Source organism: Pipra filicauda, unplaced genomic scaffold (assembly GCF_003945595.2).
Source record: "Pipra filicauda isolate LSUMZ 115617 unplaced genomic scaffold, ASM394559v2 scaffold190_size1978887_pilon, whole genome shotgun sequence".
Lineage (NCBI taxonomy): Eukaryota > Metazoa > Chordata > Aves > Passeriformes > Pipridae > Pipra > Pipra filicauda.
This window is the reverse complement of record NW_024104299.1, coordinates 1,920,195-1,938,819: the sequence shown is the minus strand read 5'-3', so window position 1 is coordinate 1,938,819 and position 18,625 is coordinate 1,920,195. Positions and strand designations below refer to the sequence as shown.

The 18,625-nt window shown below is 35.1% G+C and overlaps 1 protein-coding gene across 1 annotated transcript in view; it reads right to left on the bottom strand.

The window, feature by feature from the left end:
- The window catches only part of MYOF (myoferlin), a 68,366-nt gene that overhangs the window by 36,701 nt on the left and 13,040 nt on the right, over positions 1–18,625 (bottom strand). The window contains exons 7-20 of the mRNA XM_027743158.2: positions 16,206–16,314; positions 14,879–14,963; positions 12,591–12,751; positions 11,935–12,063; positions 10,400–10,462; positions 10,241–10,291; positions 8,631–8,661; positions 8,066–8,181; positions 6,812–6,938; positions 5,458–5,561; positions 4,457–4,525; positions 4,295–4,338; positions 3,816–3,898; positions 1,731–1,769 (exon numbers count right to left, since the gene is read on the bottom strand). Of these exons, the coding sequence (XP_027598959.1) occupies positions 1,731–1,769; positions 3,816–3,898; positions 4,295–4,338; positions 4,457–4,525; positions 5,458–5,561; positions 6,812–6,938; positions 8,066–8,181; positions 8,631–8,661; positions 10,241–10,291; positions 10,400–10,462; positions 11,935–12,063; positions 12,591–12,751; positions 14,879–14,963; positions 16,206–16,314 (1,211 nt within the window). The remainder of the gene's footprint in view (positions 1–1,730; positions 1,770–3,815; positions 3,899–4,294; positions 4,339–4,456; positions 4,526–5,457; positions 5,562–6,811; positions 6,939–8,065; positions 8,182–8,630; positions 8,662–10,240; positions 10,292–10,399; positions 10,463–11,934; positions 12,064–12,590; positions 12,752–14,878; positions 14,964–16,205; positions 16,315–18,625) is intronic.

Sequence of the window (18,625 nt, the reverse complement as noted above, 5' to 3'; positions counted from 1 at the left end):
AATGGCTAAGCTAGGAAACTGCACACCACAGCTATTTTTTATTTTCAGATATTTATAATATCCAAAAACTTGAAAAAGCATTTTCATTGCTAATGCTTACTGTCATAAAATTGTATTTTTTAACAATGTTCTGGTTTTTAGCAGAAAAATATACATAGGGAAGCCTCAGTTGCGTTACTGTTGTTATCTTTTGGGCTTGCATTTATGCCTTGCAAATTTATTAGATGAATGATATCCTAAAAAGCTCCTTTTAGAACTAATTAAAATCTATACTCTAAGGAGTTAATTGTTCTTTCAGTAACAATCAAACGCATGCCAAGGCTATTGATTGATAAATTGAATGAGTGATGTAAAGATAATTAGAACAAGGTAAGCAACACACATGCAGAAAAATACTGCACAGTTTTGAGTGAACAGAAAAGATTCTATACTCTTTTCCTTCTTGTATCCTAGCTTTTGCCTTTGAACAAATAATCCTGGTACAAAAAAAAAAAAAAGAGATGAGAACAGGTTCTTAACCTTGCAACTGATATCACTTGGAGTGATCTGCAGCACAAAAAAGGAGGCATTTATTTATCACAGGAAAAGAAGGCTGAGATAAGAAAGTGACAGTGAAGGGTTATGCCTTGTATGACTATGCTACTGCTGAGTAGCACAAACAGATAGTAAAAATGAATGTGATGTCTTGATGTAATTTCCAGTCAACACAAAGTCACATAAAATCTGCACAATAGAAAATAATGACTTGCAGTTCCCTAGTTTGCATTGGGATACTTCCATATCTTTATATTTGAATCAGAAACAAATCAAAATTTGAATGAAAAAGAATAGTTGGAATGATGTTCAGTGTTTTAAAAATTCTAACACTAAACTGCTCACATCAGATCTCAGTCTGACTAGACTTGAGGTATAGATATGTATTAATATATTCACTACTTACTGATGTTAATAAACTAAACAAAATATAAATTTTAAAACAAACAAACAAAAAACCCCTCCCAAACCTGGAATCAAAAGAATTATTTTCTATTTTTTTTAACATTTAATATTCAATTGTTTACTTTCAGAAGGTTGATTATCATGTATTACAGAAAATGACTCCAAGAAATTATTTGTCTTTAACCTAATATTATTTTATTAAGAAAGACAGTAAATGAAGTATTGTGCAGATGAATGAATGCTACCTTTCAACTGCAATCCACTCATATTTATTCCTCACTATATAGATATTTATCACAAAGTCTTTTAAAACTGGATGTCAACCTAGACAGTAATGGAAAAACACATCTCTCCAGGTAGTAACAGAATCAGATTTTATTTTTCAGACTTTATTTATATAGCTTGTTAAGCATCAGCAAAACAGCCACTAATTATTTTAGGCAGTTACTTACTTCTGCAAGGCTCTGCAGCTGCAAAAATAGATGTGATCTCGTAGTTAAGTTAAAAATTGCAAGCCATTGTTAGACTAAGCACTTTATAATCGAAGCAACTACATGCTCATCTCTAACACACAGCTTGAAGCACCAGCCAAAAAGAAACATTTTCAAACCAATTCCAGTGCCAAAACTGTTTTCTAGGGTTAGTTATTTTTGATACTCTTTAATCATAATGGTGAAATATTTTAGAAAAGTAATTATTAAAAAATATTTTCAAGATTATGGATTATCTTAGGCAATACTCCTCAGTTTGGGCACTGGAAAGAAAAATCAATAACAGATGAAGATATAAACCTTCATATGATGAAGCCCCTGTTCCTGAAGATGAAAATTCTATATTATGAAAAGAGAAGTAGTTATATGACAAGTGACAACAGTACTGTAAAAGCACACACATCACAAAGCAATCCCCTTTTAAAATAAACTTGAAGGCCTGAGAAAAAATAAAGTTTATGTGGGTTGGAATTTTGCTTCCTGATTAATATATGAAATTATTACTCTTCCTGTACAAATTCCAAAGGGAAAAAAAAAGCATGTAGCTGACAAAATATATTGCTTATATATATATATTCTGTTTCAGCTTTGTACAGTCCTCCTCCACACAAAATACAAATTTATTTTTAAAATCTTAAGAACATTTAAGAATCCCACCAGAGCTCCTTAGAGTATCTACATTTACTGAGGACCATAGATTAGTTCAGTTCCACAATTCTTTAGAAGCCAGAACAGGCTTCAGGCACTGAAGAGAAGATTTTACATAGAAATGGCTATTCCAATGTCAGTATCTCAGTAGAGAGAGAAACCAAGTAAGATTTCCTCAGTTACCAAGTGCCTGAGTTTGAAGTATAAATGTGCTGTGACTCAGCTGCAGTTCAAGTTACACACTTTTACAGGGAGTATAAGTGATCTCTCCAGAGCTGAATTTCCCCCTAAAGCCTAAACCACTGCCTTTTTCTTTTGCTTCTGATTGCACATGGGATATATGAAAAGAATGTTTGCACGAGCTCTGCCTTCAACAGCTGTCGTTCTAAGAGAACTACATTAGAAGCTTGAAGTTATATGACTGAAAATACAGTTCCATCCAATTCTTGCCTCAAGTCACTATAGGACTGGAGCCACTATGTTTTTGTCGTTTTGTTTTTAAGCGCCTGATATAGCTACCAAGTTAAGGACAAACTGGTCTGTCTCAGATAAGTACATATATAGATTTTATAAACACAACAGAAAAAATTAGTAATTTAGACTTTTATCGTGGCAGTGGTAGAAATGGTTTTGAGCCAGTGCCCTTTATACTAGTGTAGATAATCAGATAAATCAGATATCTTGTTATAAAAAGATGAGGTGATTGAAAATATAGATCACAAAGAAATAATCAATAATCACAAGATTATATTAAAACATAAATGTAACAGGACTTTTTTAAATATCCAAAATCATGGAAAAAAGTATTTCTTATAATATCATAAAGAAGAGTTTTATTACAAAGTTATTTTCCAATGGGAACAACATGTTAGGCACTTCATATCCTGCCTATCTTGTTGTTTTCTTCCAGTTAATCAGTTATGGTTTTTAGTTTTTATGAAATTACATATCCAGCCATCTATATGGATTGAAGCACATAAATTAATTGCCTGCAATCATGCATTGCAATAAAATCTTCATTCATTGAAGCTAATAAAGTAAGGAATATGAAGCACTCATGCAATGAGATGCAGTGCCCATTTCTAGTAAGCTACTGATCAAAGACTGATCCAAGTTCCCCCAGCATCTGAAAGCAGCCTAATTGTATCCAGCAAATGAGTATGTGGTTCTAGATAGTTCCTTCAGGCTAATTACTCAGGAAAATTCCACAGCTTTTACATTCTCTTCCCAAAGAAAGAACAGATACTCTTACAAGGTGGCAATGAAAGTTTTGTTTACTAGTACCCAAAGAATCAGTGATTCTGAAGCACTGACTCCAGGCTGCTATGAAATTAAACATCTTCTTAAACATGTAAGTAAACTTGCATATCTTACTCATGATAGATTGTGATATCACATAGTTTTCTGAATTTGGCAAAGTACTCACAAATTTAATTAGTTCACTAACTTTCATATATATGTGTGTGTGTATGTATACAGAACAGAACGCTGAATTTTGAATTAGTTATTGCTATTTCAATGATGATGTGGTTTAGACATTAAAATTTTAATACTTTACTTTGAAAAGTCCCACATCATGTTTTCTAAAAGCTTTGTTTTGAAAACTCCAGAAATAGATAATCTTGTTGCCACAGAATTGGGGAACTACAGAAAAATATACTTTCTTAGAACACTAATCTTTGCTATTCTCTGTAACACAATAGAAGATAGTAAGTTAGACACTGCTCAACCAATTACCTCCAACCTCTCCTCCAGAAGCAGCAATTTTTGAGAGGCTTAAATATGTTGTTCCCACCACATCATTTTTTGTAAGACGATCCCTACAGAAAGAAAAAAAGAAAGACTTTATTTAAATATAATACTGGTCATCATACACAGAAGCAAGCTACTAGTACACACATTTTGCATCACCTAGAACGCTTTAATATTACTAAGATGGTAATGACTAGTTACAAAAGTGGGTTGTACCAAGAAGAAATCACCTGACTTTTACACTGTCACTTAAAAGGGACTGTGCTCAGTGCTCATTGCACAAAATTAACAATAATCCATGTTACACTAATCAGTCTCTTGTAAAGAAACCATAAAAATACTTAAACACTTGCTTAGATACTCTCACAGACCATAAAAAATACTAAAAATACCTGACAACAGAACTAGACTTTTCTTCGCTTAATTTATTTTGTTTAGTACTTCGATTAAAAGTCATAACTTACCAGTCAATAACTGAAAGTTTTATTCTCTCACACATTGAAGGAAACTGAAAAAAAAAGCAATTAAAGTAAAATAACTCATTATTTATTTCACCTCTGTAATGTTAATGCCCTGAGTTCCAGAAGGATGGCTGTTTTCTACAGAAACAAGGGGAAAAAACTGACCTTGATTTGAAGAGAAATAATTTGATTCCACTCTGGATTGGCATTTTTCTCAATTATATTTGTGCAAACCTGCCAAAAATGAAATCAAATAAACAGCACATCAAAGACTAAACAGACAAAACAGCATATACTAGCTATGACTTAGGATACATCATAATATGTTTGGAAAAAATAGGCAGTAGTTAATGATGAATCCTGAATGGTTTATGCTGCAGTAAGCCATTAGTTTTCCATTGATAACTACTGCTAAAGCGATCTGCATATGCAACATTAATGACTATTAGAGGGAAAAGAAAATCAGAAACTGTGTTTAAATATAAGATTGGAGTTACCCTACCTTTTATTTTCACTTGCTACAATTAAATGAAATTATTAAAGCCTGTTATTTCCACAAGCCACAATTTAATGTGCTTTCAAAGTAGTACTGAACACAGCAGAGAAATGAAATGGAGGAATGACTTGATTCCATTTTTCTTTATGCAGATTTTAGAGTAGATGAAGAATATGGGAGAGGCTATATTATTTGCTAGTCATATCTTTTAAAGATCCCCTACATTACTGGGTGTGGCAACCTGATTACATAACATATTAAAGAAATGACAAAAAAGATAGGCTACCAACGAATATAAGTTGTACAGTTGTGCTCCAGATCAAATTTGGCATTCTAAGGAACACATTAGCAATAAAACACACAAACGCTGTTAACCTGTCCAGAAAGATCTGTATCATGAGTTACAAAAAGCCATCAGGAACAGCCAGAAGGCAAGCAATCTGGCAGGCATTGCTTCTAGCATTTACTCATACATTCCTTTTATTAGTCATCAGCTCTACACCCTTTCTACTGTACCTTGCTGTTTTTCCTCACTTTACAAAGTGAACTTTGTTTTTCATTGTTTTTTTATTTCTATAATTTCAGTAAACCTAAAAATTCATATTAGCACATGAAATCTGTTCTTAAGACTACGATTAGAATACAAAGATTCAGATATTTACTAAATTACCTTTTTCCCAGCAAAAGAAACTTCTACAAATGGATCCACCAGGTTTTTCTTGTCTGCTTCTCCTCCAAATATTTCCTTGACAGTCTGTGCAAAAGCATCATCCACTGGAGAAGTGTCAAAGATTAAATTAAGGTGGTTGGTTGTTGATGATGATGATGATTATTATTATTGTCAGTCTAAATAATAAGTTGCCCATACCAATCCCACCAAAATTAACCACCTTACAGATCTAGGAAGGATAAAGTCTAACCTGATAAACAAAATTCTGAAGCGTACTGCTGGTAAAAATGGTGAATTTTTGCTTAGGAGCATTTTTAAAAATATAGATTTTTCAAACATCACAAGAAATGATGATGTGCTCCTGAATTTAAAGGCATCATTGTATTTGAAAACCATTATGCATGTATCTGTAGACATTGCCATTTGTTGTCACAGATATAGATGAGAAAATAAGCTAATAGGGCACAAAAAGCCACCTACATTCTATGTGAAAACACATATGGCATATAATGAGAGAAACAGCCTTTGTCTCAGCCAGGTAGGGTTGACACAAGTAAAATCTCACTAAAAGAACTAAGATCAAACTGCTTACAAACTTCCCTGCCCTCCAAGGCTATTATTTAAGCTTATGGTACTCAGCTTAGAGCCCACAAACTGCCTGCTGCTTTCCGAGATGCAGCCAGTTCCTAGATCCTTGTTTCCCGTGGCCACTCAGGGGCAGGGTGCTGGCACTGCAGACATCCCTGGTCACGGCAGCAGGGGCTGACTGACTGTGGCAGCCCTGTGGCCTTCACCCTGCTGAGCACAGCTGCAGCTACGAGCACCTGTGAAGAAATAATGGACTGCTGGCAAGAGGAAGCTGCAGAAGGCCATCTGCAGTACTACTTATCTCCTGGGATCTAAATGACACTGGAAAAGAGGGCTGCAGGGAACCACCTGTCTAATAACCTCTCAAAAGCTGGCAGGGACTGGGATCCAACGGGAATTTGACACATGCACCATCTACTTCAGGAGATGTGCACAGAACCTTATCTGCATATCGAGTGTTATTACTCACATGTAACCTCTACGATTGGAGAGGGCTAGTGAAGATGACCCTTCCCCACTACCACTCAGCAACAGATGAACATTACCTACTAATGGGTAACACATTAAATTAACCATCACAAGAATCAAGCAGACTTACTGAGCATTAAAAAAGGACTGGAGCCATCACAGAATTACTGACTCAATTAAAAATGAAAAAAACTCAAAATGTTTTATGATCAAAGAACGTTTCTGAATAGCTAACACAAATAAATGTTTCTAATGATAAATAAAAACACCAATGGACAAGCTGGGAGAAGCTACATACTCTGTGGAATGTCCTCAGCTCTGTAGATTTTGAGAAGGAAAGTGACCCATCGAAGTGCAATGCCAGCAGGTAATAACAGATTGCTCTCCACATCATCGCTTTCATTATCTCTCTCTCTTTTTTCAACCTGTTGGGAGATACAGTGGTACACAATAAAGACAGAATAATGTACAGAATTAAGGTGATTAGTTATACTGGTGCCCGCAACATTCTTCAACAGAACACTGTTGTCAGTTTTTTATGAAGAATGTCTGTATCAAATTATCAAGCCACAAAAAATTCATTCTAGCTAAACTATTTTACTTACACTTTTAGCTCTAAAGTACTCAATTGCAGGAGACCATTATAATCATACTTTTAAATAAGTATAATGTCAATTCATGCAAATTTCATACTCATCTCAAGATAAGGCATCTTACTGCAACTAGAAAGGCTTACAAATCTGATAGATAGATAGGAACTTACCACTTCCTCATTTAAAAATAAACACACCGCAAATAACTAGACATATCCTTGTGATTTCAAGAATAATGAGGACAGCAGAGAGGAAGAGTTAATATGCAACAAGAAATCTTCCATATTATATTTAACTAGGTAGTACCAGTATGCAAAAATATCAGGCAGGAAGAACAGTAGAACTTAAACTACAGACAATAGTCAAGTAAGAAAAACATTACAAGAAAAAAGGGCCTGTTTTTACCTTGACAGAACAGCAGACAGCTAAAGATTGGATCGTTAAAACTACCTACTGCTTTCATATGCATCAAATTACTTGTGCCTGGCTTGTAATTATTGATAGGTCTGATTTTCACCTGGAAAAATTTGGAGCTTTCTGGTACTCAGGTTTCTCTGTGGGCTTGTCTACGTTACGTAGCAGTGGAGACATTCCTGACTTAGTCCTGGAACTGGTATCAATATGTTACTCGACCTAATTAGCTCTGCTAAGGAGAACTACATATTAGCTTGCATGCAAGAACAGTCTTAACACATCTCTACTTCAGTGTATGAAGGAGTATCTACACATAGTAGAGTAACACACCCAGAGCTGGTCCAGAGGTCGCTTAATTGGGCAGAATAACAAAATAAGCTTTGATTTAGCCACTTAGTGCTGGATGACCTGCAAACCACTTGTAAATCTTGTCTTTTAAATACTGCTCACAGAGCAAATTATACAGTATTAAAAAAAATTTAGGGGGACATAAATAAATATCTGTGGGGTGGAAAGGGGAAGAAAGACATTTAAATGAAACTTACTGGTGGCTCATCTCCAGTTCCCAGGACAAACATGCTGACTTTCATATAGCCTTTGGGTCCTGAATTTGTATCTTCAGGATCATTTAGCAAAAGCCATTTTCTCATGACTGCATGGCCTGAAATAAAACAAAACATCACCACCAGCCCCCAGTAATATCCATTACAAAATGTCAGACATCATATAAACCGCCAACTATTCCAAAAGTATAACCTAAATTATTCTAATTATTTAAAAAATTTATTCTGTCCTAGACAGGTCTCAACAGGGACATTCAAAACAAGAAATCTAGTGTAAAAATGCTGTGGCATACTAATTCGGGGACATAACTATCAAATATTTTTGAATTATTTTTCAAATTTTAGATCTTTGATACAAAAAGGGGCTTCTACTTTATCTTGAAATCACTGAAAGAGATATATATTGTTGGATTTTTTAAAGTTAATACTTAAAGCAGCAAACTTAAATAACTTAAATAACTTTCTTCTTTTACTTTAGAAATTTAATGAAATGTTTCAACCTCTAATCTCAAGCTAGGAAAAAAGTTCTGGAGTAACTGTTACTTACCAGGCTCATCATAAACATAGCCAATGTCAATCTGAAATAAAGATTAAAGGTATTATCTTTGAAGAAATACCAAAACAAAAAAGTGGTTGGGAAACTCCTCTCACATTTTTCATGAGTACTACTACGTTGTTCTCTTGTCACAAACAAAAGACAGTTTACATAGCATATTATAGGGAGGAGAAAATGTCTTACCCTGACAAATGAGGGATTATGAATGGATACAGCAGCCAAGAAGACAATGCAAGAAAATATGTATTAGAACTAACATCTGTAGTTACTTTATTCTTTCCTCAGATCCCCAGCTTTTTCATTTACCAGAGACAGAAGGTGGGGCTAGCTTACTGCTTCTTGAATTCTCTGTGTTCAGCCATTATTTTACGTTCAGACAGGGTTTTCAGAACACTTTTGTTTCCCTGCTTATTTCCTGCTCAACATCTCATCCTTCAGTTCCAGAAATGAATCTTGTTTTTTTAATGAATAATTTCCTTTTTTGTTTTATTAAGAATATGACCAGTTTTTTCCCCCACTGTCTCAAATCTGGACAAGATTGCACATATGCCATGATTGTATTCATTGTTATCAGATTTCAAGCATGTTCAGGAAGGTAAGTATGTTTGCTCATGGCAATTGGGGCTAGTATTCCTTTCAGGTAAAGTCTGAAAGGGTGTTTTTCTAGACAGAATTACCCTTGCGGTTTTCTCTTGGAATGTGTGCCTGCAGGAGCACAAAGTAGCTGAATGACGTGCTGTCACCTGCTTAGTGAATGATCAATCCTCCACAATAGCAGAGCAATATATCACTGACTGAGTCACTAGAAATTACATAGATAATAAGCAGTGAGAAGCAAAAAGCTTTGTGGTAGAAAGCGTTTCATTTAGAAAAGAGCACTCTTCCACATTTGCATATTTTTGTAAAAGCTGGTCCAGAGACCTATTGAATTTATGCAGTATCAAAGAAGCAAACAGAAAATATAGCCAACACTGATACTGTAAATGCTATAATAGGGGATCCCAGTAGCCTTTACAATTGCTATGAGAATTCTTTGTCTATATTGCTTTAGGAATATCTTCAACAGGCAGATGTCTACCTCCCAATATTGACATAACAATTACAAATAAAGACAATCTCACTGATATCATCACAAATTGCTTTAACTAAGAGACTTTTCCACCAGCTCTTTTACTTAACTTCTGACCAAAGGAACACCTTTACACATCATTTGAGAATGTGTATCCATACCACTATTCTGCCTATTGTAATTTCCTTTTAACATTATCTCTTCAAACCCTATGACATATCAAATAATCACCTCACCTCCTGAGGGAAAAAAAATTACCTTTTGGTAAATATTTTTTTCTCTTGGATGTAAATTAGAGAACTTGGCATATAAACCTCACAAATTTCATTAATAATAATCTTTTACTCAAATAAGAAAACTGCTTACTAGTGTTTTGAGCAAATGGTCTCTGGCATGAAAAGCAAGACATCATCAAGTAATTCTTTGGACCCATGCTAAGGAAGTATAAATTTAAACATTTAAAACTAGTACTTAAAAAATTTCTCCCATTTTATTTAATGCAGTCAAGATATGGAAGTTACTTCATACCCACCTTAAATTCACCCATTAGACAGTCTGCTCGTAAAGAGTAAGAATCATACACCTAAAAAGACAAAGGAGTATGAAATAGGAATTTCCTAAACATAGTGAAATGGCCAGCCAATGCCATATGCATCCAGCAGCCTTCTAAATATGTGCTGTTTTTTCTTACCCGAATACTAACTGTTTCATCAAGCAACTCTAAAGGAGTCATGTGGACATTGTAGAAAAATATCTGTCAGGGTAAAAAGAAACAAAAAAACCCGTCTCAAAATGACAAACACATAACTAGCCGAACATAAAATGCAAATCCATTATTTTAAGAGGCACATGAAGCATGCCTAATGCAGTACTTTTACCCTGCCTCTTTGCTGGACATATTATATGATAATTTAGTGCAGAATAAAAAACTAAATTTAGTAAACAGACTCAGTACAAAACAGACAAGTCAGTCACAACTTCCATTTGAATGAATGCAGTAAACATAACTATGCTGCAAACTTTCAGCACGACCCTTGCTCCTTGCTCTGCACTTCACATTTTTCTCAGGGGAACAACTTTGGCAACTGTAATGGTTGTTCATTTTCCAGGGCATTAAATCCTGGTCTAGCCACCTCTGTTGTAGTTGTCAAAAAGGTCTTGTTTAGGGCTAGCGATGACAGTGATTGTAATGATCTGAAATTTTGAAATTCAAGGCCATAAGAATAAATCTGAGAGTTTGACTGCACGAAGATGAATATACTCTTTATTAGTTTATTTGTTTTCATAATAGCATATGCCTCAATAAGTTTAGTATTTGATCCCAGCTATACTCCAGTCAGTATTTTATCCAACAAAATGGAAGGGTATGTAAACATGGTCCATCCTATTCCATTTTTAGTCTAGTTTGGATACTGAGACATCCTAGGAATTGTTTCAAAATAAGTTGCAACTGAATTTTTGCCCTCCCTGTTTACTCCACAACTTCATAAATCTTGACTGCTACCTAGAGCTTAGTTTCAAAGTTTTATAACTTCCTTGGTTTTGCCTGCATGTGTTAAACATGCTTGCCATGCAGTTCCAAAATCTTCTGAATCTTCCACAAATGTCCAGATAATGAGAGTTATCCTCAGCATCCTCTCTATTAAGCTTAAGTTTGGCAACATTACTCTTCCAGCTATGGGATCATTCTTGTGTCCCTTATGTAGCTTTGAGTTCTCTCCTGTATTTCAGTGTGTTTGGTGTACAGCCCCTCTGGACAAAGAAATCTAGCTGTGCTTTTACAAATCATGGGTCGCAAGGCAATGACATTTCCAGATTCTGTGGCAGTCCTATTGACCCAAAGCATTGCACTGAGCACTTGTCTGCACTCACCATAGAGGTCTAGGATTTCTAATTAATTCTTCTGTGATTTTTATGACCAGCACACAACTACTCAAAGTGATTGTCACATGGCCAACTGCACCAACAAATGTGTTCTATGTGTCTCAGCTGAACTTCAAGTTCCTTCTAGACAGTTTTATCTGCTAAGACTGTTGGTGACAGAGATGTGTTTAGTGATGTGAATAGATAAAGAAAGGGACTCGAAACGGCAAAATGAGTATTAGCAATAATTACACATAAAAATTAGCAGATTCTTAATAATTGATTACAATGAAAGCAGTATTAACTACTTTTCTACAATTGATAGCATCAACATTTCAGCTAGAGTGTTCTTACACCACTCACTTCATCAAAATACGGGTTATTTCCTCTTTTGATTCTTGTCCGATGTGTCTGACCACAAACATGAACTTTGACTACTGGTTTTATGTTATTTCCAGGCAACTGGCGACCTTCAATGACTCTAACACGAATCTGAAAAAAACCCCAAACCAACAAGTATTTATATTAATTCATTCTCTATATTATCCATCATCCTGGTGACAAGCATTTCTTATTATACTACCAGAAAACTTAGCCAGTACCTGAAGTAGCTGGCAGTTAGGACCAGACAGACTTTTCAGACTTAATTATGATAGCAAGTATAGTTTTACTTGAATTTTACAAGACAAGTTTGGGTTAATTATTTCAGTAGGTTTTTTTAATTTTACATAACCACTTATTTTTAAAGCTGCTGTTGTAGTTTGAAATTTATACAATAACTACACAATAAATAAGGTTCAACCAGGTTTCAGTCAGAACTGTACAAAATCAGACATCTCAGTAACAGGCACATTTGAAGAATACTTTTGAAATACTGCCTTTTAAAGGAAGGGGCTAATTGTCTCTACAGTGCACTAGATTTGCAGAAGCTGACACTAAATTATGTTCAGGTTATGTGAAAGGAGCAATGTCATGCTTGGCAGAAAAAGGGAACATGCAATATTTAATAAATCTTATACCTGGAAATCTTGTGGTTTGTTCGAAAGGATTCTCCGCGTTTTCTTTCCTTTGGTGATGCGTTTAGCCAGCTGGGCTTCCTTCGTGCCACTTGGAACTGCTGGTGTGATACCACCAACTGGGCCATCCAATATATCCTCATAATCTCCATCATCTTCTCCATCTCATGCAGAAAAAAACAGTGCAATAAATAAACAAATAGCAGAGCTGGATGTTAAAGTTACAGGAGTTAGAATCCAACAGCCAAGAGTTCCATTAAAATTGTATTATTATCTCATGTCAACAATTTTTTTTGCCAACTCCATGCTTCCAACTCCTTTCGAAAGCTGCTTAAGAACAAATTCACATCCTAACCAAACTACCTGTAGATCTGTCTCTCTTCAGCATGCAATGTGCCTAATACAATTCCTATACACTTTTTTGAATCAACAGATTGAAGCAAAACACAGTTCAGCTATAACCATCACCTGACTATTTCACAGTACACCAGAAGGGGTTAATTTTATTCCAGCTGAAGCTGTTTTCCATCTGCAAGACTAGACTATAGCACAATGCTGGTTTTTAGTTCAGAATCATGAAGACATTCAGGGTCTGCCATCTAAAATAAAACTCTGAATCCTTCTACACAACATTTAAGTGTGGAATAAGTTTCTTAGTAAGCCTCTTTGACAGTTCTGAAATCAGCATACCTGCGAAAGACAGTTTTACAAGCACATGACACTACAAAACTGAATCATATAGTGAGACTCCAGTATTGCAAAACAGAATCCACAAATATCTAGACCACAAAAGTGGTCACTCCCTCGTGTTTCCAGCTTCTTCTCTTAACTGAAAGACAGTGACTATGGCAAAATCTAGAGAAGACTGAGCGTGTCTCTGATGGTTAGCATTAATAGATTGCGTATTAACTTTATGAATTATAGGGTGATGATCACTTTGCATGAGGAAGTCTTCAGTGATCCTTGTAAGAGATGTATAAAATCAGAGAGACTTACATACCATGTATTTTATAACCAGAAGACTCCACCTATTTCTCTAACATCTCTCAAAATCCATTTGCCTGAATGGATCCATGCAACTGACTGATTACATACCCTAACTTAGCACTTAATTTTTAATTTCTAAAACTGAGCTGTAGCAATCTCAGCTGGGAAAGTGATTTCATTTCATGGAAAATAGGTATTTACAACAGTTAACTAAGGTGTTTGATAATTCACACTGAAATAATTTTCATGTAGTTGCTGAATGCTAGTTAAAAAACTGCCATTTTTTATTTTAGCTGTATCTTATAGTTCAAGTACATTTAAAAAAGCAATCAAAATAATCTCATATAAGTCAATTTTGCATTTTTAGTCTTCAAGTCCACATTTCTATAAAATTATTTTGAAGTGTGGTATTTTAACACACAGCTTTTGTGTTTGCATTTTCTATCCTTCCACTCCAAGAATACCAGTGAACTCAATGGAATCAAAATTTCCCTCCAGAAGACTCCTGATTTTAATTTTTTCCTTCTTATCAGCAAATAATGGTCAAACTGATTTACTTCTCTTCAAATACATAATATTTGTTACATTTACTTCCTTCTGCACAAACACAGCCTTAATATTAGGCTAATTATTTGCCAGTCAACTGCAAAAACCTGTTGTTACTTCACACAGTCTAGGAAACCAGAGGATCTCAAAAACACTCTCAGAAAAAGCCTGGTTAATACAATATACAGACAGATCAAAGAATATTCCCTACTGATCACAGTATTTCATTGGCTAATCAAATATCAAGCCTAATATATGATAAAACAGTGTCTTCCAAAAATTAATTATTCTGTAGGGGAAAAAAGGTTCAATGACTTAAGAAAATCTTTTCACAAAGCTCCTGAGAGGGAAAATAATAGATGTGACTCCCCTGTTTTTTGGTCAGCCCTAGCATTAGAGCAGGGCTACTCCTAGCATTAGAGCAGATAATTGCTGTTTCCTTGAGCATTCGAGAACTTTTCTTTCCTAAACAAAAGCCATTTTGAAAGCTTTTAAGCAACATCATTCTTTTGTAACCTGATTCCACTGGAGAAAATGATGCTAAAATCCATTTTATGTTAGTAAATGCCAACTTTCTTCTTAGCTGTAGTTCTGAATCATCTTTAATTTCTTTAAAATCACTACCTGGCAGTCTTGACATGCTTGTTTCTGGTGAACATTTTCTTCTGACGAACAATGCTATTGAATCACTTTCTTGCCTTATCTTAAACCGCTACATGAGCTTTTAACAATACTGTTCTGAGAAAAGATGGAAATACCTTCCTGAGTATTGGTCCCTCCTGGATCATTCGGATTTACAGGTCCAGCTGGCGGCTCATATCCTACTACCAAATCAATTGTTGCCTATAGAGAAACACACAGTATTGACAACAGCTGATTTAAAGCAGCCAGTTGTTCTAACACTGTAAATGAACAGCTCAGTACTCATTGTCATAACACATTTTTTATAAAGTTTCAGCTACCAGTAAATTGATAAACTGTTATTAGGCTATATATACATACAAACAATAAAGATTACACAATTTGAAACTAATTGAATAGATTTTAAAATAATATCTAACAAATGGAATCACTTTGTTTATATTTAGAAAAATCTGTCACAATACAAGCGTGTAAGATGTTCTACAAATGTTAATTTATGTGGTTCCACAATATTCATGGCAGACAAGGTGACATCCTAAATTTGCTGACAGAAAAACAGAGGCATGGAGAAATAACATTATCTGATCAGCAACTTAACAAATCTGAACCGTAAGTAAAATTTTCTATCTGGCATTTGTAATTGCTTGTTCATAGTTCCATCCTGGAACAAAAACACTATGTCATTTTCCATTCTAATTATAGAATTGTCTTTTTTGTGCTTGAATGCGGTTTTGGATTTTTGAACAAACCATTATTATTTGTTGTTGCCAGAGTAACATGAGGAGCCAGCAAAAAAAGCCCAACCCTGTGACCAACTAATCATGATATTAAACTGCAGCTGATGAGAAATTGAAACTACCCTTGGAGCCTCTTCTTATTTAAGTGTACTACAATGCAACATGAAGTGCCTTAACAGCTAGACTACACAAACGCAGTAAGGCCCCAGGTTTTAGAAACTACTTAATAGCTAAGTCAATAACCAGTTAAATTTAAACATGTGCTAAACCAAGTTAAACAAGTTCTTGTGTAATTTTCTGAACTGAGCTGGCAGTGAACATGTACATGATCATGTGCTTTCCAGAATCAGTGCTATGACACATGTGGCTATTAGAAAGAATACAGAAAAAAAAAAAGTGCATATGGGAACTCCATCTGGTACTTGGAAAATGCACTTTTTCAACATCAGGCTGATTTCCATGCACACTCTGTGCCCAAAATATTTATAACACATATATAGAAATACATAATACATACACAGAATGCAATTTTATAACTTAAAGGATATTAAACTGACTCAGATGGTGCAGACATAATTATATTTTGCTATAAATTTCATGTCTGGAGCTTTTGCTACACATTTCCAAGCATTAAATTGATGCTAACCCTGTTGCTGGAGCATTTTGATTAAGAATACAGTAAAATGAGGAATTGTAAGTCACTCACTCCAATTTCTTGTCCCCTTTCATTCAGTAGAGGTACGAGTTTGAAGGGAGAAGATCTGCTTTGATTACCTACAAGATCCTTAAGTGCGATGGATGCACTGCCAATTAATCTGAAACGAAATAAAAATCATTACAATGCAAGTATACACCAAACAGAGGGTCCCCTTTTTCTTTTACTAGTGTCTGTTAGTCAACTAAGTAACTCTAGCCAGGACTTGAAAACTCAAAGCACAACAAAAGATCCTTGCAAATGTCATGTTATGACTGCATACTGCTAATTTGTACTTTCTTGTTTCAACCACTGAATTCTCATTGGCAAACTAAAATATATAATCCTTCCTTTCCCTACGTAGCTTTGCAAACTCCCAGGTAAGAAGTAATGGATAAAACTTAGGTATGATAGCTACTGTACTACATAGAAAGAGACACAAAACCAGATACATACACACCTCTCTGTAATGAAAACAATGAAAGAGAACAAATGCAATCAATGTGCTTACTAGAGAATTCACAAAATTGATCTTCTTGCCCATCTACATTTTGGAATAGGCTCATCTTCTTGCTTCTAAAGCCTCAGAATGTTTCAATATGGTTCTAGAGAAGCCTACCAAAAGAAGCTGCTCAAGCCTACCAAAGGAAGCTGCTGACGTGTTAGACTCTCCTGAGCTACTTCTACCTGCTTTGGGACTGCATCTGTCATGCCCATCGTCTCATGAAAAGGTGTAAACACCATGTACTTTTAATCCGAGAGACTTCTTTTAGGCAGAGTTTCTCACAGCGTGGCACTGGTCTTATGATACCTGGCACTGTATTTCATTCCCACAGTATGTAGTAACAGTTTACTCCCATACTGAAGTGGATTATTGGAATAACTGAGATTTTTATCAGTGAAGAAAACCCAAGATAATCTTGTAAGTATTAAAACAACATGTTTTATAAACAAAATACCAGATTTGCTGCCAAAACAGAAAAAATATCTGTACACAGAGAACCTAACTGAGGTCCCTTGAGATTACAGTGCTGTTTTATGGAGAACCTTAGAACATAAGGGTATTTTTTGACATAGAGCAAGAGCATTATTACAGCTATTTTTGGGTGCTATGTTATGAGAAAATAAATTCTTTTTCTGGCAAAGTACATTAATTTCCTGCAAATATATCTTCCTGGTATTACACATTACAACTCCTGCTTAATATATGAAAAATAACTACACCTGCTGTCTGAATGACCTGTTAGAATTACTTTGGTGCTGTCACCTCCTCAGTCAACTCTGCTTTCCTAGTTCATCTCAGTTCTCCAAAACTAGTTGTCTTCTTTACAGTTTTGATTCACTATTCAAGCATTTCACTTCTGCTCCCCAAACTGCCAGAGCACAGTAGTATTCCAGCTATCCCTCATATACTCATCACACAGAGGGGATGGTCTAGATGTGAAAAGCAGATTTAAGATCAGGCCATGCTGCAGAGGAAATTCATGAAATTCATGAAATTCTGTTCTAATCTTTAAGATGACCATGACTGAAACTCTGATGCCATTTCTAACACCTATCTCTCTTCCCTTTATTGAGCAGACACTTGGATCCAGTATTGTAGTCTTGATCCAGTGTCCTTTAAAAAACTACAGAAGTACACCTAGTTATTTCAGTAAGCATTAGATGAACCATAGATACATTTTCAGTTTTTACAAATTGTTGGACGGAGATGGAAATTAGCTGAAACACTGTCTCCATGTGTTTCTCAGCTTTAGGGAGGTTAAAAAGCAATTTCTCTTGTTATGTAATAAAATTGCATTCAATCCACAAGACAAACCTAGATTTGGAACATCACATAAACATCCTGTGGTGCATGTAACATCTACCCAGCCCAGGGAACAACATGGTCTTGCTAGCAGAAAAAGGCTGTATTTTTTCCCATCACTTCAAAATTCAAAAAATTGCTGTTATATAGAAGTCAAGTAAATCTGACAATTCACACCAAAGAGAACATCTCCCTCTATATACTTTTCTATGTTAAGAGCAGGTGTCATGCAGACAGCCACTGATACTATCCAGCAGTCAGAGAAAAGTAGAAAAGGTTCATTCTATAAAGACTGCAAATCCCAGAAGTAAGAGAGAAACATACTGGGTAGCTCAATGCATTTTCTTCTTTAAAACATAGCCTTCTATGTTAATAGCTTTGAAAGCAATTATAATATAAGCAAATGGCAAACTATTCCTACAGTTGGAACAAATGCTTGAATTTCCTTTACACAACTGGATACTGAAAGAAACCCACTTCACTGTTTTTCCTTCAATGGAAAATTAATCAATATCAATTCCAAATAGTCTTATTTTCCTTAAATCCTTCAACCATGACTATGGCTTCCATTTGAGAATAACAAATAGGAATTTACATATTTTGAGGTGTCTAGAAGGGAAAAACC